At 38.5% G+C, this 27,486-nt stretch overlaps 1 protein-coding gene across 1 annotated transcript in view; it reads right to left on the minus strand.

The window, feature by feature from the left end:
* LOC140121260 (protein kinase C delta type-like) overlaps positions 1-27,486 on the minus strand; it is a 120,687-nt gene that overhangs the window by 56,766 nt on the left and 36,435 nt on the right. The window contains exon 7 of the mRNA XM_072140619.1: positions 17,976-18,013. Within this exon, the coding sequence (XP_071996720.1) occupies positions 17,976-18,013 (38 nt within the window). The remainder of the gene's footprint in view (positions 1-17,975; positions 18,014-27,486) is intronic.

Genomic DNA, 27,486 nt, shown 5'->3' on the forward strand with positions numbered 1-27,486 from the left:
TTCTTTACATATCTTTTATCTATTACTACTATCTACTTCTATCTTTCAGATGGAAAGATATGATATAGATATATAAATAAAGCATAAATAAACATACTTTGGTAAGTGTTCTAATGTAATAAATGGAAATAAAGTACTAAAATGTGGACCATAACGGAAGAATACAGACTATCTGTAAAAAAATAAATAAATAAATAAATAATGGATGTTCATTGCTCATTTGGAAGAATATTTTCTAAAATGTGAAAATGCGAGAACAGTAAAAATTGCTACCAATACTTTAAATAAAAATTGAGCCGGGGCGGGAATGATGGATGAGATAATGCATTATGCATCTCCACTGCAATCAGCTCTAATCTCTTACACACATTGGCCAGAAATATTGGAGCAGTTGGTCACTTCAGAACTGAATATCTTACAAAGCCGCTGATAGATTTGTAACTGCAGCCCATCAAGATTATATCCAGTCACAGGGAAAAAAGCGCTCATGAATTGGTGAATAGATAAAGTCTCATTTTTAAACGTAGCCAACCTCCAGGACATTATTAGTCCACAGATTGAACCAAAATCCACGCCACAGATGTAGCAGAGCTGTGAATGTTTCTGTAGGATTGGACAGTGATATGTCTCTCAAATAAAATAATTTGATAGATTTTACTTGTAGCACTATGTACACAACACATTGCAATATCTTGGTGTGTTGTGTCAAATCACAAACTCAGCACTTGATTTAGTTTATTCATATACACAATGGGAAGGTTTGTAGCCTTGCCTTGGTCAATCAGAGAATATATAAAGCTAAAAGAAGATGATATATTCATGAGAATGTCGGCGGAATCTGTTAATCATTCAGATCATATTAAACAAAACTTTCCTTTTCCAAATTATAAGATTAATTCCACTTAGAGGAGACGGACAACAGTTAAACTCACCATGACTAAAGGGCAGGAGCAGTGTTTGCTTTAGGGTGACACACACTTTTGGCTGAGCTGTTGTCTTTTAAAAGACTATTAGTCGTGGTCCAAAGGTCATATGTGACGCTGTATACTCGGGTGATAGGCTGAATTTACGTAAAGATTCCATGCGCCATCTGCTGGAATATGTGGGATTGTTATGGAGGATGAGGAGATACATTTACCACTACTTTCTGGCTAATTCAAATAGCAATGAGTTTATTTCCATAGATCAGCAATATACTATAATAAATGCCATATGAAATATTGGCGGTGCACATGCCCACACTATGAGTCTCCACTTTTTTATGTAGTTTGAAAATGATTATTAGCGAGGATTTTTTTTTATAATTGAAAATGAGTGTTCTTTTTCTATAAAACGCACCACTTTTGTCCATTGGTTGCATCTGGTTCTGTGTTTCACTAAAATTTAATAAAATGAGTCTGGGCTGCCATACCAGATACCCCCAGGGGCAAACAAAGCAGTGTAACTGGAAATATCAAGCTCTATAGTGTCATTATTTAAAAGTATCATAACTCTATATATTGGGGACAAATTACAATCACCCAAGATTTTTTGTTTCATTGCTTTGTTTTATCATAAAACTGAGAAGACAAAGTAATAATAATAATAATATATAATAATAATAATAATAATAATATCAAGACTAGGCGCATTGGGAGGTGCATGAAGCACTGGATATACTAAGAGGTTCAAGGCTCAACAAACAAATTTCTGGTGGAGGTTATAGTAAATTCAGCGTATACTGGCGTAGGGGGAAAAGTTGCAACTCCTGTGACTTTTTCAATACTTGTAAAGATAAATATGACACTTGTAGATGTATGTAAAAATTTTAGTTAGCTAATTAGTCTTTATTCCTCAATGTTAAAACCCAAAAAAACAATCTACAACAGTCTTGTATGCCACAAAATAAGGCTCCATGATAATACAGATGACAGACTAATGGAAATCACCCTTGAAGAAATGGACAATTTCATCCATTATTCCAGCCAATTTTTGTGTTGTTCGTGTGCAGGTTGTGTTCACATATGTCTATCCAGCTGGGGTGGGTGAGAAATGCTGGAGCGAAACTGATCCTAGAATGGATTCCATAGTTTTTTTATGCCATCATTTTCTCATTTGAGAAAATTATTAATATAGTGGGGGGGAGGCTGTTGTGAACATTTTTATAATTGACTTCATTAAGAAATTCTGCTTAGTTTGTAAAGAAAGAAGCTGAAAAGTGCCCCCTAGATACAATGTTACTTCTCTGTTGTCAAGGGAGATCTGTCTACCAGTCTGAAGACAGGACTTTCTCTCATCATCATCATCTCTCTTTGTTTACACAGCACTGAGTAGTTAACCCTTTCTGCTGTCTCCCTGTTTGTTGTATACTATGAGCATTATTTTCAAACATCAAGTAAAGGGGTTAATCCTCAATACTGAGAGCTGTGTAAGCAAACACAAGGAGATTAGATGTAAGTTCAAAGACAGCTTCCACAGAGACACAATATACAGGGTGGAATGTAGATTTCACAGGAAGGAGCTTTGCAGTCTGTTAACTAAGCAGAATTTCAGAAAGATGTGTTTGCGTGGGTTTCCTCCGGGTCCTCTGGTTTCCTCCCACACTCCAAAACATACTGGTAGGTTGATTAGATTGGGAGCCCGATAGGGGACAAGGACGATCACTCTGTAAACTGTGTGCACTATATAAATAAAGGAATTATTATTATTATAAAGATGTATATGAGAAAAAGTTTCACAGCACAACACTTAAAAGGCACCTACCACCAGGTTGAAGGACTGTATGCAAATTAACCTGAGGAGCTCTATAGGTGTTAATGGACCCTGGAGCCCCTCAGGCTCATTTGCATACAGGTGCTAGATGTCCTTTAAGTCTGCATAAGAGCTTGCACTCTATGGGGAAGCTGGTTCACTACATGCTTATGCTTATGTCACATTATAAGGTCATCAATTGTGCCAGCACCAACATCAAACTGACACAACTAATACATATGAATGCATCCAAACTGATGTAAGTATAATTGGGTTTGCCAGTGTTGAGCTTATTTCAAGATTCCTGACTAGGATCCTGCTTTCAACAGCAGTTTGTTATATTCTTGCATTAATTTTTATTTTAATTAGTACTTCACATAAGAAACAATGTTACTTTTCCTTATTGCTTTTTTTTGAGCTGCTAATTACTTTGAAGTGGGTTGTAGCTGCTGTAATATTTTTTATTGAGTGTTCACATCACATACCAAAGATGAATTTACATAAATGATGAGTTTCCTGTTCTTAGTAGATCTGAGTATTCTTTCAAAACCCCAAAATAGTTATTAACTGTCATTTTTTATTGACTTTATTGTGTATTATTCTAATATTTTACATGTATCATTTGGAAGAAAAAGCATCTTCACCAGGATAGGAACACATTAAATAGTTACATGGTTTGTCACACAAAAATATACGTCCGTTCAGTCTTTCATACTGTGATGTTGATCCAAAGGAATCAAAAGAACAAAAAAAAATAAGATTTTTTTTTACATTGTTATAATCTTCAGGAATAAATTCTTCCCAACTCCAATATAAATATTGGGACACATTTATCACATGCTGGCACCAGTGTATAATGCAACCTGGCATAGAATTCAGGAGCAGGCTATGGGTGCTGACCCACTTAGGCAGCGGCCAACACCTCTCTTCATACCCTCTATGCCCATTTGGTGTGAATGTGGCATAAGGGTGCAATTCCTGGTCATATAAGGGAAATTGCACCTATTTCAGGCCAGAGAACATGGGCGCAAAAGCCAGGATAAGATGTGCCCCATTATTTTATGATATCATAATTCATCAATAATCCATGAATTCTGTCTCCTGCTTCTGATTTGCAACCAAAAGACCATATGGAACCAGACGCAAGATACTTAGCAAAGACTGAACTAAAGGGATCCTTTTTGCAAATATAGATTCCCTCCTACTACCAAAAGCCAATCATCATGTTTATCAGACCTGTATCGACTCATGTACCAGCCAGGCTGCAAGACAAAACACATATAACCTGCCACAAAGTAAATGGGCAGCCACGTAAACTTGGTCATGTCAAGACCTATTGAGCCAGAGAAAGAAGATTCACCAGTACCTTATGTAGGTTCATAGGCAAAACTGGGTTAGTTTACTAATAAGAGAGAGTTAAGTGGCAAATCTTACTTAGTTGGATTCTTTTGCGCGCTATAGGTACATTTTCCAGACTTATAAATGTCCATTAATAAATTAAAATTTCATGATGACATATAACAAAATTTAGCTATTTATAAGATTTATGCATGACAGATAGATAACATATGGATACAGGAAGCATAAAAGGATAGAACCATGTTAAATGTGAAGAAAATAATAGTATTACCTGCTCACCCTCGTGGTCAATCCGCAATCCTCCCGATGCACGGAAAGGTTCCGCGTGCAAGCCTGCCACGCACTATTCCAGCAAACATCCAAGAGAAAATCCAGCACAGATTACGGGGGATGCGTTTAAAAGTCCAGTTTCTTTATTTCCACTTTGTTAAAAGTTTACATGGCAAATATATACATCAGCGCACGGACACTGTAGCACAGACCTACGCGTTTCGTCTACTCGACTTAGTCATCGGGACTAAGTCTACCATGACTAAGTCGAGTAGACGAAACGCGTAGGTCTGTGCTACAGTGTCCGTGCGCTGATGTATATATTTGCCATGTAAACTTTTAACGATGTGGAAATAAAGAAACTGGACTTTTAAACGCATCCCTCGTAATCTGTGCTGTATTTTCTCTTGCATGTTAAATGTCGGTGCACGCAAACAGGAAAGAGGAGAAACTCCGTCATAGAGAAAAAAATAGCAGCACTCCAGGCAATTGAATTAAAAATAAGAATATCAAACATGGTGCTAATTGCACCATGGTATGATGCTGCCATCACCCGCCCCGGTGCTCGCCATATTTATCAGGAGGTTTTCTTGTCTTGTGCCAAATTTATCTTTGAATTGTGCCTGTTGGCAGATGTTGGTGCATGATTTATCAATGATTTATGCCTAGAAAGTCGGGGTAAAAAACCCCAAATACACTCCAGTCACCACCAGGTGTAGGAAATAGTTTGGTATAAAAATTTGTCCAAAAAAAGAGCAGGATCTGTCTAAAAGAAAACTACCCATAGATAAATCAAAGAGCAGACCTCCTCCACATGAAAAAAAACCAAAACCTACAGGATTGAGATACATCTGCCACAAAGACCACAGGTTTTCTTTTTTTTTTATTTATTCGTCTGGAGTGCTGCCATTTTTTTCTTTTTATCTAGATATCTAGATAGATAGATAGAAAGAAAGGTATATGGATAAATGGATGAATAGATAAAGATGTAAAAGGAAAGATAAAGCGATTGCAAATCCAACATAAATGCAATAAATGGTAGCACTCCAGATAGATAGACAGACAGATAATCAGAGATATGGATACATAGATAGATAGAAAGATAGATGCCTAAAGGAGGACCAAGTGGCACAACAAGTTGGAAAAGTTAGTATGTGGGTCATGGGGGTCATTTTTCTTTTCCTTCCGTTGGTGTTTTTGCTGCGTAATGGCTGTTTGGTGCCTATTTTGCCTTTATATGTTTGATGTTCTGCTTTTTTCTACATTTAGATAGATGGCTACATAGGGCCACATTTATCAGGACTTGTACACCTGAAATCTGGCAATTCTGTCCTTTTCTTTACATCTGACAGACAGACAGATAGATAGATATGGATATCATACCAGATAATAAAATATTATATAGAATTAACAATATTGTGTAGATGAACTACTACATACAATTTAGCGGACGTCAAATTTAATTAATACTACAAAGTCACAAGGTATCCATCCAGTTTGGGATATCTAACTCTCCGGAACTTCTATGTGGTTGGTAATGACAGAATTGTGTTAAGCCCATTAACCTGTAAACTGGAGCTATTAGCACCCGGCACTGCTCTTTCCCTCCTGCTCCATGTTACCTTTCTACTACTAATTATAGTTTAACGCATAACCAACGTCTCCAGGGATTTGTAGCACATTGTCCTGTCCCGGTTATCCATTAATAAATAGATATAGGGATAGTCCATAGAGAACCTTCTAATTACCAACCTAGAATTGCCCTGATTCTGGATTTCTTTCACCCCTCGGTTATTACCGTCCCCAGGTCTTCTGGGAATCCATTCATATAACGTTCTATAGAAAATCACATCTTGCTTTCCCTTCCTCTACCTCTGCGCAGTATTGGAGATGATTATAACACAAATCCTGTTCAGTGACGGAATCTTTACCTCCGCGTAGAAACACTCAGTAATACACAATGATGGTCTTATATACAATTAACTTCTATGTGACAAATTAAAGCTTCAGCCATAAGTAGAGCACTCCTTGTGTTCAGCAGCTCCATCAAAGTACTTATGTGCAAGCGTAAAGTATAATAACACATGCAACATACTCCTAAGTGCCTGGTCACTATGGAGTTACAAGTGCGGGGCTTTGCTTTTATTAATATATTAGGTAAAGAAGTAAAGTGTGATATACTGTACAAGTAAGTTCAAATATCATTTTTTTTCCTTGAAATGTTATAATACATATGTTAATCTTAGTACTCGACCCTTTTGCCTTCTTGCTTGTAACATTTTCGGAATGGTTTGTAAATTAACTTGCACATGACAAAATCTCTACTTGGTGTTTGAGGCAAATAAAAAATGTTCATGATAAGTATAGAAACAAAGCGAAAAAAATAGTTCAGATCCCTCTAAACTAGAAGGACATCCACAACGCAGTTGGAGTTTGGCTACTATAACCACATTTAGGGATTAACTACTGTACCAATTGTGGACGTGACCATCAACTGAGGACCTGGTCAAAATCAAGAGTAATAGATAATTTTGCTTTGGATAGTTTTGGAATTAAAATATTTAAATTAGAGAACATCCACAAATAGAATAGAATCATCCAATATTCAATTCATAGAAGCTATGTTGAATTTTTCAAAAGATTCAGTTAGGGTTCAAAATGAATGGGTCAGAACCGGTGTTGCTCCAATTTTCCTGGTAATTTCCTAGAAATTGGTATATAATCCTTCTTAGTCCACAAAAAAAAAAAATATTTTTCTTAAAATTTTTCTATAAATAACCTATATGGTTAACATTTTATGATTTTTACATTTTCCCTAGCCTACCCCTTTCCATAAAATTTGGGATGAATTACATTGTCATTTTAAAATATTCAGCAAAAGCGGACCAGAAAATATTCGGATTCAATTTAGTGCATCATAAATGTCCATACCAAATCTACAAACCAGATAATGGATTTGTTCATCTCATAAAAGTAAATTTAAAAAAAAAAATTTCATTTAAATTAGGCTGTAAAATGTATTTAAATGTATAAAATTGGTTAAAATTTATACAAAATATTAATATATTATTATTAATTATTATTAAAGTCAGAATGGGAAATGTGCTAGTCAAGGCAAGATGGGTGATATTTTATTTCACATTTCTTTGGATCAATCCTGATAAACTAAGGCTCTACTTGTATATGTACATGGAAATGAGTATTTTGTATCTAAACAAACAATTATACACATCATACAAGTTATAAACAGTACAGTACAAGAAACTCATGATCTCATGATCTTTATGATCTTATGTTATCATCACATTGAACAAAATCTTGTAAATGGTGAATTTGGAGAATTATGTAAAAGAAATTTGTGGTAAAGTTAAAAAAAAAAAAAGTCTATTTCTCATCCCCTCCCCTTATATATATAAGGGGAGGGGATGAGAAATAGACTTTTTTTTTTTTACTATATTTAGATAAAATCTTCAAAGCTTTGAATACATTGTCCATAGTAACAATATACAGACCAAATTAGTGGTAATAATAATCCACAAACTGCTTTTTTTGTATGAAATTTAGCAAACTAAGACAGAAAGGGGTTAAACTCCACATTTCTTAATAGCAGCATAAAATCTATGTTGCTGTTTTTTTCTTCTTTTTTTTTTTTACTTCCCTTTGCTCCTCTCCTGGCCTTTCCCAGCATGTGGTCATTCATTACAACATGCCATAAAATAAATATCTGTAGTTCTTTGAGGGCTGACTTCTTAGATTGAGGGTTCAACTCTTAGATCTTATAACTAGGATAAACAACAATAACATTTATAGTATACAAAATTACAGATGTGATTATATATCGATTTAATTGAGCTAATAAAGTAGTATTATATTATACAATATATAAATTATACACTTTTGCAATAGGTTCCAAAAATCTCCATTTTTTTTTTCTTCTGTTTTGCCGTTCTCTTGTGCTGCACTATTGGCCCTCCCCAGTATGTGGTCATTCATTATAGGATGCCATAAAATAAATAAATAAATGTACACTTTAGTTCTCAGATAGCGCGCAGCAATCATGGTGTTTCGCCAGTCAGTGATTTCGAAAATGGCTGTGAAGTTGTTGAAAGTGATGGATGTTCTACACGGATATCATTATGGCATAAATAATGTCCTAAAATTCCCCACATCAAACAGCTAAAGGAGCTCAGCGAGAAGACTAAGACAATGTACACGAGATAATAGGAAGCGGTTATGATTCTTCATATACACTACTGGCTACTAGATGCGCATGGACAGGACAATTTAGCTTTACACTTAGTTTTAGTGCATATTAAACACTCGCTTCTCTTTTTCGAAAGCCATAGAGAAGATTTTGTATGAAATTACAGGCCGGCAGTTATTACATTCTGTTTACGGCTGTGACTTTTTTAGATGTGACAAAGCCTCTTTTAACAGAAAGGACCGTAACGTGGCTCACAGCTCTCCTCCATTACAGCGTTTTTAGTGGAAAATGTAAAGCAATAAATATAGAAACAGAATAATGATGTTGAGAGGTTCATAGAAATGCTATTCCTATTACTGTTAGGTATAGTTTGCACAAGTTTCCTTTGCCATTGCCACATATATTCAGAGGTCATTTTCTAAATTTGAAAATTTGCAATAAACTTGAAAAACTATACAGCAATTTCAATGTCAAGTTAACATTTGCTAAATCTGTATAACATAGTTAGAGCAGAACGATAGATAGATAGATAGATAGATAGATAGATAGATAGATAGATAGATAGATAGATAGATAGATAGATAGATAGATAGATAGATATATTGAATAACAGATAGATAGATAGATAGATAGATAGATAGATAGATATATTGAATAACAGATAGATAGATGACTGATAGCAACAAGAATAAGGATTTATATCTAAACATAGATAGACTAGTAGATAAGGCAGATTAACAGCCAAAAGGTCATTGTCTGGGGTGGAATAAACTAGGAGGGGGATTTATCAGAGTTCATGCACCAGAATCCTGGTGTACAAGCTCTGAAATAGGCAAAGCCCTTGGCAAACAGTCAGAAACTGCACTGATTTCTCCTACAACACCACCTCCATGGCAAGTGGCACAGGCTTAGATTGTGCAAGTCTGGTCAGATTTATCAGGAAGCTGGAGCCTTCTGATAACTCCAGCGGGTTCTGGAGGGCAGGGATTGTATCATTTGCTAGTGTATCGTGCACCAGTGCATGATAAATCCTCCCTACCTTTCCTCACTATCTAGGAGTGCTACCTATTTTTGGAACTACATTTGCAACATCCCATTTGGGAGAGAATTTAGGATTGCACCCTCACAGGCTGCATTATTATTTGGACTGTGCTGCTGTCTAGATAGTCAGGGATACCTGGATAGATAGCTACAAATGGATACATAGAAAGTTACATGATGAATAGATAAATAGAGTGAGCTGTGGAATATGTTAGATGAGAGATAGATACATAGATTCATATATACATACATTTTAGATAGATTGATGGTTTCAGTAGGCCCCTGGGCGACAGAGCCTCAGTGGGCCCCTTTGCAGTTAATTCACGTAGCAGCATTACAAATTCAGAAACTAAAACACTCCCCTTTGTTGGGCACCAATGTACAATCTGTATCAGATTTCCAACTATGATCTATCATTTATACTGAGGACAAGACACATTATGGCCCACTAAGTAAGGTCCACATGGTTATATTTTATACAGCTCCAAATTATTACATTATACATAGCCTGATATGGTTATATTATATACAGCTCCACATGGTTATATGGATTAATTATACATAGCTGCCCTCACACACCACATTATATGCAACCCCCTCACCCTCCATGTATTAATTAAATGCAGCCCCGCTCCCCCTATTTATATACCACCCCACTAATCCCCTCCATGGATTCATTATTGTCAGTACCGCTCACCACCATGGATTAATTATACACAGCCCCCTAACCCCCTATGGATTAATTATATGCATCCCCCCTCCCCTGTGGATTAATTATATACAGCCCCACTCACCCCACCAGGGATTCATTATATGCAGCCCCACTCCCCTCCCTGGATTCATTACATACAGCCCCCCTCACCCCCTATGGATTCATTATATACAGCCCCTTCACCCTACATGGATTAATTATATGCAGCTACCCTCACCCTCCTGCATTAATTATATGCATCCCGGGTCCCCCTCACCCCCCCCTGGACTAAATGTGGTCAGTAAAAAAGAAAAAAAAAGCAGTAATACTCACCACAATCCTCGGGTCCGGCTAGGGCTCCCGCTCACCTGTCTTCATCCGAATCTTCTGTCAGCAGCCACACGTTGCGACCAGTGCATAAAAGCAGACCGGCGTCTTGTACAGCGCCAGTACTCAGGCTCTGCCAAGTTGCTGGAAACTGAGATGGCCCACCCAGCAGCTTTGGGCCCTGGCACCTGCTGGCATCGGCCCTGCATATGGGCCCATAGCAGAATAGAATCTATAAGGCTTCTGTCTGAGACTCTTAACACCGTCATTGCAGTGGCCATCAGATTTGTCAGCAATGATTTTGTTTCTATGTCCAAGCCATTTAACCCAGTACATCCAGGAATAAAAGAAACCTCAGTCATGAAGAAAATAAGGGTGCAAATTCGCAGTGTCTGTAATACTTGTATTTTTCATGAAATAACTATTCTATAACTATGACATAACTATAAGTTGACAAATGGTTGTTACCGATTAGGAGGGGGTGACCAACTAAAGCTCAGCTCACACCTGTGTTTCCATTATACTCTCCATTTTTGGAGAATGTACCTGAATCTAAGAACAGCAGGTGATAGGAAAGTCTACTTTCACCTTCTGTTCTCCATTGACTTCAATGAGAGGTTTCAATTCCATTATAATAGCAGAAAAAAAAAAGATGCAGATTTTTTCCCTATTTCATCATGGAAGGGGGAACAGTATTTGATGAACCCAGGTGTGAACTGAGCCTAACACTGTCCAATCAGTCCTGATAGTATTAGACTATAGTGGAGCACACCCCATTTAAAATTAGGTTAAACCTAATTAGTACAAATAATAGAATCAGAAGTTTTAAGATATTTTTCTTTTTTCTGCTCCATAGAACCCCTCCCATGTTTGTGTTCTCCCTTCAAGAATTTGAGAACCATCAATTATCATTACTTCTGCCCTTTCATAAGCTGTATGTAAAGTCCTAGTACCCGCGCAGATCCCCCTCCCCATATTAGTAAGTGTATTTACATGCTCCATTTCCAGTAATTTCCTCTTCTACTTGCAGGTGCATGAATAGTAACTGATTAGGGATCTATATTATCCTTTGATGAAGTGTATGATTTGAGTCATACAAGTGGAAGGCATAGCCATATGCGAGGGCAGAAAGACAGGCAGCTACAATATCATTGTCCTTGCTAGCGCCTCGCTGTCAGAACCATCAACCTCTATGTATCACTTAATATTTGCATTGTGCAGGGGAATAAGTAGCTTTAGAAATAGCAGCGGATGGATTTCATGGGGCTCATTGTTGAGGCCATGCACGTAATAGGCCGTTTAATGTGTCTACCACATGTGCCGGTCTATCTCCATAATGTGGTCTACACCGCCATCATTGGGCTGCTGCAGGGAAGTACAAGATGATAGGCTTGTGTGGTGTCAATATTGACTCGGAGACAATTAGACACAGATATACAAGGTTCCGCATTTGCGGCAGAGTCGTCATTTACCTGATGTAAACAAAAAGTGATTCGATATAATTACAGCTCGTTAACGAATGCTACAGTCAGAATCAGGAGCAAGACGATCTACAATCACTACATTCAACTATGGCAGCGGCCACTGCAAGCCACATTAAAAAAAATTAACAAATTTGGCAAGCAATTAAGATAATTAGTGGATGAAATGATGAGATGATGATTACTGTGTAATTACTGCTATAGTCGTCAATAGTGGTTGATTTTTTTTCCCCTGTACTGTATATGAATTTTAGCAAACACAGATTTCACAGCTGGTACATAATTATCATTACTTACATACAGGCTACAGGCAATAATTATATGTATGTAGATATGTAGAGATGAAGAGTAGATGGATAATTGTACAGAATATATAGATAAGTATAACATGATAGATAGATAGTATTAATAGACATAGGGCCACATTTATCACTTTTGTGCGCCTAAGTGTAGTAGTTGCGCCTAAATTCTGGCGCACTGTTTTGCCAGAATTATCACCAACTGTGATAAGGTAATTTCCTGCCTCTTATTAATCACTTTACTTTAACACAGTTTAGGCGCAAATTTGGCGCAGTTTCGGTGCAATGTTAGATTCAGGCACTTACATGTGATCCTGCTACAAGCTCCTCTCTGCTTCTCCCAGAGCCCAGAATGAAGATAACACTCACAGCAGCACCCAGGTGTGTGACACCCTGCACCCAATGATCTCCTCAGCAGGGGCTTCTTCTGGAGGGGATCCCCCAGTGCTGGTCTCCTGCTGCACCCCTCAGACACTCTTCTGCATAGTATCCCCCTCAGACACACTGGTGATACTGTGCAGAATTACATGGGGGACACTTGTCTGTAGTTTCTGCAACATTCTGCAAAGTTTTCTTCTCTCTTGCTGTGAGCTCAGGATTCTGCAGAATGTTTTGTAAATAGAAGGTGATGAACTGTAAATAGAGTCTGCAGCTCCTGTCTGCAGTGTATGTAGTGTGTCTATTATCTGTTCCAGTGTCTGGCTGAGCTTTGCTGCTAGAAATGAGCTGTTCTGCAAAGGGGCTCAGTGCTTTCTTCTCAGATAACGCCACCTTCGGGCTTGAGTGTTTTTGTGCCCGTTTTTGCGCCTAAATGAAAAAGTTGCAAGTGATGAATATCATTAGGCCACCATAGGGCCACATGCATCACTCATTTTTTTCTGTTGTTTTTGCGCCTTTTCATAAGGCCGCACCGTTTTGCGCCATTTTTGCAATTAAACGCCAAACTAGCTGCGCAGCAAAAATAACCATGTTTCCTTCATCTATCTTACCAATCCAGATGTTTTGTTGCGCCAAATGATATTCATCACTTGCGACTTTTCATTTGGGCGCAAAAACACTCCAGCCCGAAGGTGCCGTTAAGTGAGAAGTAACACTGAGCCCCTTTGCAGAGCAACTCATCCCCAGCAGCAGATCTCAGCCAAATACTAGTACAGATAATACAGACATTAGATACTCTGCAGACAGGAGCTGCAGACTCTATTTACAGTTCATCACCTTCTATTTACAAAACATTCTGCAAAATCGTCAGTTCAGAGCAAGAGAGGAGAGAACTTTGCAGAATTTTGCAGATACTATAGACAAGTCCACAAAAATAGAGAAAAATATTTTCACTATGACCGGAGCTCCAAGGATTCTTCTTCTCCCTCTTATTTTATCTTAAAACTTCGATGAACAGCACCAATCTTCAATTTCTCCTGCTGAAAGTATGTCACCATTCAGACTAGCACCATCACACTCTCATTCTCCTCTTTTAATTATATTGTAACTGGAAGAAAATATGCAGGCAGATGGTGTGGTACGTTCCAACAAGGTTAAAATTTATTCCAATTCATCATACTCACAAAAATCTATTAAAAATGCGCATATCACAAATTCACATAACGGGACGCTAGCTTTCTATCCGCCCGACCCAGGGTTTCGCCGGCAAGGCTTCTTCCGGGGCGTTGCAACACCCCGGAAGAAGGCTGCCTGGAAAGGCAACCGTTAATGTTGTTATTTGTATTGTCCAATTAGGTACCTGTAAAGCAAGCTGGAAGCTGATTGGAGGAGTGCTACCACCTGACCAGTGGAGTATAAAAACCTCTGCTGGGTGGAAGCACAAGGTCTTGGAATCCACTATTATTAAGGCTTGAGAAATATTCCCTGTATGAAACGTTGCTTTCTCTTATGTATTAAACCACCTTATTTGATGTAAATGGTGTGCTGCCTTTTCTTGAAAAAGTTATATAACTATAGTTACAGATATATAAATAGATTGATCAACTTAAGATACATAAGACAGAGATAGATAGATAGATAGATAGATAGATAGATAGATAGATAGATAGATAGATAGATAGATAGATCAATAAGCATCCAGCAGCACCAATATAGCAAAGTGGGTGCAAATCTGAGACTCAAAAAATACTCCTGGTATAAATACTCAAATAATTGCAGCACACCAACAAAACAAAGTGAAAAGTATGGTTATTCCCAGGGTGTTACGTTTCAGCTGCTATTCAGAAGCCTTTGTTAAGAAAAATAGCGGTAAATTTGAATATGAGAATATGAATTGTTGTTTATGAGGTCACTTTCCCTAAATAATAATTTTACGTAAATTGATAGATTGTATATTTTAGTCTAATTCATTGTGAATAGATACAAAAAAAATAAACCAAAAGTTAATTTTGATGTTAAGTAAGCTGAATCCCTATATTCCCTATTCCCTCCATTAATCTTTACTGAGGAGTTTTCATGGATGTCTCCATATTCTTTTTACATCTCTATACAGTGAATAGGTGATAATTGTCATTTACCAGGAAAATTTCGAATTATGGTTTCACTTGCTGACTATTCCATCCTGCAACAAATACCATATTATACATTTTTTAGCCGTTCATTTGACTCCATTCACGTGAGCCAATCACTGTGACCCATAATGAGCCAACAGTCGTTAGACATGCACAGTCATAATGGGTTCCTAGGTAGATGACCCCCCTCTGTCCATATGTCCTAACAGAGCATTTAGGAATGTGTTGTCTCATGGAGAAAACCCTTGAATTTCCCTGCTTTTAGATACACTACAGAACTCTGATCCCTTCATCTCCAGCTCATCATAGCAATACACCTTGTCTCTGTGTTCTGAGAGAGCGGCAATTTCATCCAGACTTGATACATAGTTATTTTCTGAGATGAGGCCATGTTTGTTTTGTAGAAAGGAAAAAAGGAAATACAGTGATTTTCATCTCCTGCAAGAAGAAAATTGTATAATTTTCTGAAATCTCAAATATTGTCACACCAGGATCATGTCAGGGTCACAATTTACCTGTTTCCCATTGACTTCAATGTATAGAGTGTTATAAATTACTGTCAGCACAGAGACCATCACATTGTTACTTTACAGTGAAGCGTCTCATATCTTAAGTCTGGTCAAGGGCATGCAGAATTGATCCACTTATTCCCACGATCGCTTTCTAGTACTGTGGAAATGGTCTCTTATCCATTAGGAATTTAGAAATGTTTTATAAAGTATCTTTAAAGGGAAATTCTGGTAACAATAAGTTATCTCCTATCCACACAACCTGCTGATCTATAGGGTCCTCAGGGATGACATGACATGTGCTGTCTATGGTACTAGCAGACAGTCGAGCACAATGTGGGGGTGCAATGTACCCAGTATTGGATTATAATATAGGTGTTTGGGTGGTGGCCTGGGGCCCAAGCCTCCTCGGGGGCCCATGGTTGCCCAAACCACCCACCAAATTTTATACTGAGAAATATCTTCACCCTTTAAATCCTTGTACATCTGTTCCTGCTCTCAATACACATGTACACAAGAGCCATTGTAGGAGCTTTGAAGTACCTCCAAAGGTCCTGAAACCAGAGACTGAAAGCAGGCAGATGTAATGTTACCTACATTACCCAAGAAACTTGTTCTAGTACCATGTGTAGGAAGTGAATATCGAGTTTGTAAGGGTAATAATATTCATAAAACCCAGGTCCCATTGCTGTCTTAATCTGACCCTGAAAGTACCTTAGTTCTTGTAGTCCAAATGCTGGGACCCCCACCAATAATTAAGTTATCCCTTAGGCTGTGGATAACTTGGTGTTACCAAATTACCCCTTTAAAGGAAATCTCCCATCAAAATTAAGCAAGATAAACCAGGGACACTTACTCATAGATTCAGGTACTGTGACTTTGGTAATCTTCTTATATTTGTTATTCATGGTCTCCTCCCTTCTAAAACCAACTTTTAAATTATGCTAATGAGCAAGAAGGACTGGGGAGGCATTACCAGAGCCACACCGTGCTGCAGAGTCACAGGCTGGACACAGGTGAAGGAGCACTTTCCCCCTCCCTCTGTGTGCTGCAGTGAGATTTCAGCAGGCAGAAGGAGAGGGGGAGTGCAGCAGGAGCAGGGGAAGAGGGAAGCATACTTCTGCACAGTCTAACAGCCTGTGAAGTAAGAGGGGGTAATACCCCACAGAGCCCTTCCCTTCATTAGTATTATTCTCAAACCTGATTTTAGAGGAGGCCATGGATAACAAATATAAAAAGATTACCACAGTCACAGTGTTTGGATCTATGAATGTGTCCCTGGTTTATCATACTAGATTTATATGGCAGATTTCCTTTAGTATATTTGCATAATGAAAAAATATATATTTTTATCAATTGCTTGCAAGTATTAAGATCTCTGCTTGCTGTAATTCAGGGAGAAAACTAATGGCTCTCTAATGATGGATACAAACCGTGATCCTCATGTAAAATCTATACCAGTTCCCTAACTATAATGTATGTATAGCACTGGTCTGTACTAATGGGAAGATACCTCATAGGATCCTAAGCCCTTGTCACTAGTTCATGACAGCAAGCTGAAGAAAAATTAAGCACTTAAACTATTTTTGGAAATTATATATATATATATATATATATATATATATATATATATATATATATATATATGTTCCATATTACAGGATTGATTACATGGAAACCCTTATAAGGCTATAACACTAGGCACTCATAGACTTTTGTGAGGACTTACTGTACATAGACTTTTGTGGGAACCTTCTGCACTCCTGTATGCATATAGATATGTATATAGAGCATTAATTTAAAAAAAAAATGCTGCATCAAGCTAAGCAACATTCAATGGTCCACAGAATGTCCTCTTGCAGGTTACTTTGGGTATGCTGCCCCCAAGTGGTGGCTGTTTCTAGAACAGGCAGTTCCCAAAATTAATGGAAAAACAGAAAAGCAGGGACTGAGCAAATCTTATATATACGCTCAACACCTGTCTAGGGCAGAAATTTAAAGTACCTTGATTTATAATATTATATTATTCTATGCTGACTCTTGAGCAGTTGTAATAATATTAATATACATGTTAGTGCACTATTTGTAACTATTATGTGCATACAGGGCTATATACAATACATAAAATAAAATAAATAAGTTACAGGCAGTCCCCAAGAGAGGTTCTTTAGATTTGTTCTTAAGTTGGATTTGTATGTAAGTTGGAACTGTATATTTTATAATTGTAACCCCAGCAACATTTTTTTTTGGTCTCGGAGACAATTGGATTTAAAAAATGTTGGATTGTCATAAGAACCAAGATTAACAATAAAACTTAATTACAGACACCTGTGATAACTGTTATGGCTGTTTATTGTAGCCTAAGACAAAAGTACAGTAAATTTCCAACATTCAGAGGGCCGTTTGTAACTAGGGGTCGTCTGTAAGTCAAGTGTTCTTAAGTAGGGAACCGCCTGTATCTAAAATAACAGAATATCCTTGTGATTGTAGTAAAGCTGTAATGTATGAGTTATTTTATTATAGGGGAGTACTTATATTATATTATAATACTTACATGTCCATGGTATTGATATTATTGCTCCTTTTTGCCACCTGGTGGTTGAAAATAGAATGCAACAACATGTTAAAATACTTTCTCTTCTGGTTTCTTTCATTTGTGGTTATCTTACAAGGCCAAAATATTGGAATAAAGCATTCATGAAGAATTCAGAGGGGGCATCAGAATGGTGCCACAGACTGATGGTGATTTATAAACCATAAGCGACATAGTATATAGAATTGAAATGGTTTACAGTATATAAGAGGAAGAAGACTGTGCTTAATACTTGAGGTCATTGGGTTTTAAAATGTATAGGAATGGGGCCATGGGGGTTATAGTATATTGTTGTGGGGTGCACAATGGTCATAGTATATAGAAGAGGAAGCACACATAAAATCTGGCATACAGTCCTTCAAATGGGAAGGGGGCACCATGATAAATGTGCCCCTATATCTTCTGACCTGAGGCACCTAGGGATAACAGAAACAGAGATATACATTGATAACGTTGCTTTTAAAATAGTGATTTTCCTATAACCCATATATACCATTCCCATCTGTCATTATCGCAGTAAATATCTCCAGTTCTGTGATGCTTAGAAACACGATCCTTATGTAAAATTACAGGGCGAGATTCTCTGTAACTGGGGAAGAGTGACGGTTGCGACATACATATTTCTATGATATTTTGATAAAGATTTATTCCATTTTGCTACTGTTATTTTACATTTTTTGTCATTTGTCTTCTACTTTTATAAAGAAAAAACATGTAATTAATAAAACTATCCTATCGAGTTAAAGTCTCAGATGTCATGAACAAGCCAAGTAAAAATTGTTCTGAAATGTAAAGGTGTTCCAAAGTTATCATTTCAAGAACAGCAGAACAGAGCTGCAAAAATAATTGACTTGGAGATTCTGATACCAATCACCTTTGCACATGAAAGGGTTAATTATGCAGGCTGAGTTCAGCTTTAGCTGTGAATATGGCTCTGCTTACGAGAAGGCTAAATGCTAGCTGAATATGTAACAATATAACGTGGTCAGGAGGGTCCAAAGCTAATTAGCATAAGATTATATTATAACAGCATTTTAAGCGAAGATATTATATAACGAAAATATTATAGTATCATAGTTTATACAGTTGAAAAAAAGACACTTGTCCATCAACTTCAACCGCGGAAGGTAAGGGATTGGATGAGGAAGGGATATAGGGGGAACAATTCTATATAACGTAACCATCAATGTTATTTAGGTGTAAAAAGGCATCTAGACCCTTCTTGAAGCTCTCTGCTGTCCCTGCTGTGACCAGCGCCTGAGGCAGGCTATTCCTCTGGTGATTAAACCTTGTTTTTTCCAGACGCAGACAGTGCCCCTCGTCTTTTGATTTGATTTAATCTGGACAATTTACCACCATATTTTTTGTATGGACCATTCATATATTTATATAAATTAATCCTGTCCCCTCGTAGTCATCTCTTTACCAGACTAAATAAATCTAGTTGTTTTAATCTTTCCTCATAACTGAGACCCACCATGCCCCTTATCATTTTTGTGGCTCTTCTTGAATCCTCTCCAGCTCCAGGGCATCCTTTTTATAGACCGGAGCCCAGAACTGCATGGCACATTCCAGGTGAGGCCAAACCGCACACCGTACAGTGGTAAAATTACAGATATACTTCAATGTAAAACATTGAATATTTACAGCCCAATCATGTGATGCATCGAGCCATGTCTCCGCTACACCAACAACATCTAACTGTTCCTCTAATAACAGAGCCTCAAGCTCGCCCATTTTGCCTGTGATAATTTTCCACAGTTATTTATTTGATTTGTAGTAATTCTACTGGCACATATATCCGCACTATTGTTTTGGAACTTGTGGATCTCCTTATGCACTGCCTTACTCCCACATTCAGTGCCCATTTCAACATAGGCTGCCCCCTCACTGACCTGTCTAGCCCTTTAGTTCCTCCCCCAATCCTAGTTTACTCCGCCACCCCTGCTATGATCTTCTCCCCCAGCAAAGCAGCCCCTCTTCCATTTAGAGCCCAGTGCTCTAGGAACCCAAATCCCTTGCTCTACACCAGGATCTGAGCCAAGCATTTAACTCCCTGAGCTCCCGCAGTCTGCTCTGTGTAGCGCATGGCACAGGTAGAATTCCGGAGAATACTACCTTGGAGGTCCTTTCCTTAAGCTTTGAACATAATTCTTTTAAATAATTCTTCAGGCTCCTCCACCTACCATCTATTCTGTTATTGGTTCCAACATGGACCACAACAGCTAGGTCATCCCTAGCCCCTCCCAATAATTTATCCACCCTTTCCACCACATGCCGAACCCTGGCACCAGGGAGACGGCAAATCATTCGGTTGAGGCGGTCTTGGCGACAAATTATTCTATCCGTCTTCCTGATGATAGAGTCCCCTACAGCCACTAACTGCAGGTCTACCCTTTGAGTGCAGGAGATAACTATATTTATATTCTATTGTAACAGGTAGGAACCAAGGAGAATGGCAATTAAAGTGAAAGCCTGGAGGGGGGATTGTATAACATAATGGGGGGAGGCGGTTGGACATAATGATGGAGGACAGACCATCTGCTGGAGGGAGAAAGGCCAAGGTAAATATAACTTTAGGGACCACAAAGTAAAGCATAGCTCCCAACCATTCCGGATTTGGAGGGACAGTCACTTTTGGGTGCTGTCCCACCGTCCCGGGCAGTTGGCAGAATATCAGAGGGATCATGGAGGACAGGAGGCTAAAATATGACAAGGATCATGTAGAGGAGGCAAAATATGAGAGGGATCGTGGAGGACAGGAGGCCAAAATATGAGAGGGATCATGGAGGACAGGAGGCCAAAATATGAGAAGGATCATGGAGGACAGGAGGCCAAAATATGAGAGGGATCATGGAGGAGAGGAGGCTACAATATAAAAAATAAAATAATTCTATTATACTTTTTACAAACTGTAAGCCTTGGTTAATCTGTAAACCATGCAAGAAATACTCTATTACTCTATCAGCAGCGATTTAAGGTGACAAGTGTTATATTACATGGTTCTAAATTTAGTCTAAAATTAACACAAAAGTGTGAGGAATTTTGCTTCAAGTCAATGTATGTAAGTAATTTTTCTATACATTTCATTAGGAACTACATGGAATTGAGTATTTTTGGTGAACACCAGCAGAGGGCACTAAAACTATTCTTATTCACCGGCTTCATATTTTGCTTGTGTTGCTGATGTTAACAGTTGCATAAACAATGTCCTTATTCTGCTCATATTTGAGATTCTTAACCGAAATCCCACAAGCACAATAATATGGTCAGCAGGATCTTTTGGGCTCCACTGGGGTCCATAATGTATTACATCCTTTGTCCACGTTCATTTCATTTTCTGTTACTATGATGTAAACCGTGAGGATAAGTTATGACTATTTTAAGCTTTTTGAATGTTTGGCTGGTTTCCTTATTTGTATCTCATTTTCAGTGAAATTTGAGACTATTTTGAACCAGAAAACCCCATATCCTGATTTTTTTTTCCACAAAAGGTTTCAGAAAAAACTGCAGAATCTACCTCAAAATGCTTTAAGCCATCCATCAATGAACAAAAGCTATTTTTATTGCAACATCTGAAGTGCAAAAACTGTGATTTCAGTGTCAAATTCACATAACAGGCTGCAGAAAGCCAACAGTGACAAAACACCTGCAAAAATAACATCAGAAAACCAGCAGCAACAAAAAAAAAAACAATTAGAAAACTAGCCAAAAACAAACCAAACACCTGAGTCTTCCATCTGTTGGTAAAACTTTACAATTATCAAAACATGCAACATATTTAACAGAGAGCAGTACACACTGGGGACCCTTGAAACAAGAACCTAACCTAAGAGTTGTTTTACAACACATTGATTTTCAGCAACGTTCTGAGAAAAGGACTTTTATTATCAAAAATATAAGTATGTCTAGTTATAATTGTCCTGACTGTTACAAAAGTATTGGCAGCACGGTGGCTTAGTGGTTATCACTACAGCCTTGTAGCGCTGGGGACCTGGGTTCACGTCGCAGGGTCAACATCTGCAAAGAGTTTGTATGTTCTCTCCCTGTTTGTGTGGGTTTCCTCCGGGTCCTCTGGTTCAAAACATACTGGAAGGCTGATTAGATTGTGAGCCCAATTGAGGACAGGGACTGATCTGGCAAGCTCTGAGCAGCGCTGTGTAATCTGTGTGCGCTAAATAATTAAAGGAATTATTATTATTATTACTACAGGGAGTCCCCTACTTAAGAACACCCGACTTACAGATGACCCCTAGTTACAAACGGACCTCTGGATATTGGTAATTTATTGTACTTTATAGGCTACAATAAACAGCTATAATAGTTATCAAAGGTGTCTGTAATTAAGCCTTCTTGTTAATCCTGGTTCTAATAACAACCCAACATTTTAAAAATGCAATTGTCACAGAGACCAAAAGAAATTTGTCTGGAGTCACAATTATAAAATATACAGTTCCGACTTACATACAAATTCAACATAAGAACAAACCTACAGACCCTACCCAGTAAGTAACCCGGGGACTGCCTGTATTATAATGGGAATCTTAAAACCCTGAACTCCATGACAAGGAAACAATGAAAATTTCTGGGCCACAAGAATACACTTGTGGTTTCATGTGCAATTGGACCAGTTGGTTCCTGAACGGAGATAACCTTCTATACAGGCTCGAAAGTACTATAGAAATGAAAGTTCTCACTTGCTTCTTTGCTCACTGAGCTGTGATATATTATACAGCTTTTGTACTTATTACCTCCATACACAAAGTTTTTATAACCTTTTTGGACCTTGTAGGGCACTGTTGTATTGTATATCTTATTATGATATGATGGTATTATGATATGTTTATGCAGAAGGTTTGCAGTTGAAGTTACAGTCGCCGCCTCATTATTCTCCTCAAGGTTCGTTCCAAAAATGCCTCTTTATTCCACTGGGTTCAATTACATGGGGCTCCTAAGTGTGATTTTATATTTTGACATATAGATAAATGTATTGGAATCCCCCCCCCCCCAAAAAAAAAAACTTTTCCCCCAAAGCCCCTATTTTCAAGATTAACAGAGGAAATAATCATCTCTTTGTATTCAGTTATATCACAGTTGAACAAAATTATCATTCATGATCCCATGCCTACCTCTTCTCAGTTATAAATCTCAAAATCTGTAGCAGCCCCTCCATTTACCATATACAATTAAAAATAATGGTGCCTTCATCTGATTGAAGGATTTTGGGGTTCCCCTGGTTTCAGCTCCACTGTTGCCGGCTTCTTCCAATAGCTACACCCTAGTTTTATAAAGGTTGTGATTAGAGATGAGTGAATCAAATTGGACAAATGAAAAATTTGCACAAATCAGAATCTCCTAAAATGTTGTTGTACCGGGCATGTACTGGCACTAGGAACATAAATACAATGGTAGCATCCATGGAAGCTGCTATGGGGTGTTGAGTGTGTGTATGTTGAATGTGGTATGTATATACTAGTTGTGAGTGTATATGCTGTATGCCTGTATACGGTACTGGATGTATGTGTGTATTTGATGTATGTGTGTATATGTGATCTGTATATACTGCATGGGTGTATATAGCACTGTATGTGTTTGTGTATATATGTGCATATGGTTCGTATATACTGTATGGATGTGTATGATGTATATATATAGTTGTGTATATATGAGTGTATAAATGTGTGTGAAAGTACAAATATTTATAATTTTTAAGGGGTAAGAGGGGTGCCTTTCATTAGTCTGCTATGGGGCCCTGCCTCTCCTGGTTAGACCACTGACTGGCGCTCCAGGATGGTGGCTCGGAAAAACTGGACCACCCTCCAGCAGCTTTGATTTGGTCTGGGGGAGCAGGTTCCCTCAGTCCGAATCATCACAAATCATTTTCATGAAGTTCGCTCATCTCCAGTTGCGATACTTGATACTCCATGAAGATAAAATAGCGATTTATACAACGCATAATATACTAACGCGGTATCTAGGAATTGTATCTTTATCCGCAGGTTTTAGATTAAAAAAAATACAAAAAGCAAATTAACAAAGACAAAATTGTCAGTGATTTTCCTTCCAAATTTCTAAAAAACCCTCTTCTTTGGCAGTTTGCATGGAAAGTTACAGTAGCTTCCTTGCGACTGTAATCCCCTGCATGCATATCAGATCATCTTATGATGAAGTGAGGCTTACAATCCTATGAAAAGGGGACATCAGAGGATAAAACTGTATTATACTATGCTGTATCAATTCAAATAAAGAAACAAGTTTCCAAACATGTGCTTCTGGGATATCTCTCTGTAATGTAGGTTCACAAGGTGGCTGCCAGCTAGAAAGTAGGATTTGTATTCAGCAGCCGACTTTCTTCATGGAATACATTAATAGGCTTTAATGTACTTATGTTTTTGTCTGAAGAGTATTACTTGTAGTATTAATTCTCCTCTCTTGAAGATGTGATGTACTGTTTTTCAATTCTTCACTATAACAATGAGCGAGATGTATAAATATCTTTTCCAGTACGTTTTACTTCATTTGTGTTAATTGGAAAAAGTCAGGAACTCTGTTCTTGTGGATTAATAGACTTCAACATCTGGTCCCTCTAGTCCTCTAAACCTAGTTCTTCTTGAAAGCCGGTCTCAGTAGTCCTCTACAAGACGGAAGAGGCTGCAGATGATCAAGTAGGCAAAGTATTTGCTTTTTTTGTTCATTGACAACGGTGTTCATACTAGACTATGTATTCAATACTTCAGTAAATTTAAATTTCCTGATAAATTGCCCAAGTTTTCCCCTTAACACATAGTAGGGGATTACAAAGTGATTGGTGTGGATCTAACTGCTGAGACCCCCCCAAAGATCATGAATATTGTACCCACATGATCTGAAGAATGGGGATCCTGTTCTCGCAAATAGGTGGAGCAGCATGGCGCATTCTGTGAAATGCCGGAGATAGCAGAGCACCGTTACTCCTCTTTCTTTGGCACCCACATCTATCCTTGGCACTCGCTATCAATCACTGTTTCATTAATTAGCGCACATTGCACTGGATATACTAAGAGGTTACATAAATTGTTCTATAGCATGCACTGTGAACTAGCCCATTTTGAAGTTAATGGGGCTTATTTACTAAGGGTCCCGTGGTCGCATTTTCATCGGGTTTGCCAACTTATCGGCGATCGCGCTGGGGATTGTGTCACACGTGATCAGATTTTGTCACATCGCGCCGGCTTTCATCCAATGCACTTACATACACCAGGAGGAAGAAGGTGAACTCAGACAGACCTGATCAGGGAAGCGACACAAGCAGGAAATCGGCCGCACAATCTTCTTAAATCGCGGCAGATGTGCATTCCGGCGGACATTCCAGGTCGGGGATCGCGCAGGACCAGGTAAGTAAATGTGCCCCAATGTATGGTTGTGGGGCGTCCTCAACCCTGCATGCCCAACTCTGCGCCCCTCATGCTTGGTAAGAAGGAAAAAGGCAGTACAAGCCATGATAAATGCCCCCTATGAATTTGCCCCATATGCATTTGGTCCAGCTGCCTAGAGAGGATCATAGCAACCCCTTTCTCAAGATAAGTGCGAGTCGCAGAGCAGGACCGACATTATTAGATTGTGGAGGTTTCAAAGATATACAAGATGGGAAAACCCCTTTACTATTCAGCATCATTCTCATACAGAGCGACATAGCACATCACAAAACTAAGTGCCATGTCTCGGGTCGCTGGTATACCTGTGCCTCCCTCCCATCCGCGGCCCCCATCTCCCCCCCCCCTTCCCCCGTACTGCATTACCTCTCCATGCTCCTGCTCAGGATTCGGCAGCACAGGTGCGGCAGCGCTCGAAGATTTAAAGGGCCAGCACCGCTAATTGGTGCTGGCCATTTCCAGGAATTTTATAAAAGCCGGCCACTTCCTGCATTCCCGCCGGATCTTTGAGCTTCATACCTCTGAGGAAGCTTGTTTCGTTCCCTTGTGCCTGTCTGCTGATTTCCTGTTGTGACCCCAGTTCCGATCCCGACTTTGACTCCGTGCTGCCTGCCTTGACCTCCTGCTTTGTTCCTGACATTGATCCTGTGCTGCCTGTCTCGACCTCTTGCCTGTCCCCGACCACGATTCTGCCTCACTACTTTGTACCACGCCTTGGCCACCACCGCGGGCAAAGTGGCGTGCGTGGAGCGACCTGGTGGTACCATGCCCCAGCAAGTCCATCAAAGAGAAATTTGATATACACTTAAAGAAATGGAAGTGACCAGAAATACAAATTTGAATAAAGTTACACCTCCCTGAACATGAAGACACACAAGAAAATGACCTATTTTCATAATAAGGTGTTCATGTTATGTAAAATGCTTAAAACATGTAGACCCATTTAATTTGAATAATATGTTATTCGGGTTCATGTTAAATGGAACAAAGCTTAAAAATGTGTAAAAAAAAAAAAAAAGTTAATAAAAAAATACCATGTTAGAAGAAATAAACTTGTCTATCAAACAACAAGCCCTTAAATCCACCAAATTTTTATTTTTAGTATGTGATTTTATATACCACACCGGGGCTACAGGCACAGAGCATAGAGACAGAAATCCAAGATGGCAGTCCAACCCTAAAGTCAGAAGTTACATGGTCATGTCTAGGAGAAACCGAAATTTCATACAAAAGGACTGCTAGAGACAGGTTGGAATTATATCTGTGAAATGCTGTATTCTTGTTAATAAGAGTGAATTAGAGAATGTGTTATTTTGTTATCCTGAGTACATATAAGAAACTTGTCTTCATGGGAATACCCCTTTAAGGATTTTAAGTGAACACAGAGATTTCCCGTGGATGGAGAAGTCAGTAAAGCCATTACAGTTAGCACTTTTAATAATCTTTTCCATATCAGTGACTGGAGGGGTGTGTCAAAGACATCTTTATAACCCTCTCATCCACTGTCAATCACTCACAATGATTGACAGCTTTCTCTATTAAAGCATTCACATTACATTTTGTTTTGGCAATGGTTCACTATATAGTGCAGTATGAGTGTACTGCATATTCATATATAACAATTAAAAAAAAATATATAGCTACAAAAAAAGAGACTAATTTATCCTTTATTGGGTGGATGGGGGTCTACAGGGGTCAGTCACTGTAACCAGCTGAAGATTTCATAATACAAACAGTATCCCAAATGTAACAAATACTATAAGGCAATGGCCCACATGTATCAAAAGCATGCTTGTGGAGTGTGCCGCGTGCGCCAGATTCACAGATTGTGGCGCATGTTCTTTTAGGAGTCTGGTGCTCCCTACACTGCTCCAACAGAGTGCACCACCTTTTTTTAATGCACCTTTAACATAGGACACAATTGTGTCAGACACTGCATGATAAATGTCTTGCACTGACCGACTGAGCACCGCAACGCCCCTTTCAATGCAGAATTTTGTGTATGATTAGCACGACAAAAAAGTTCAACCTTAATAGTTTAGTTCTTGTCTTGGGGCACC

The sequence above is a fragment of the Engystomops pustulosus genome, chromosome 3 (assembly GCF_040894005.1).
Source record: "Engystomops pustulosus chromosome 3, aEngPut4.maternal, whole genome shotgun sequence".
Classification (NCBI taxonomy): domain Eukaryota; kingdom Metazoa; phylum Chordata; class Amphibia; order Anura; family Leptodactylidae; genus Engystomops; species Engystomops pustulosus.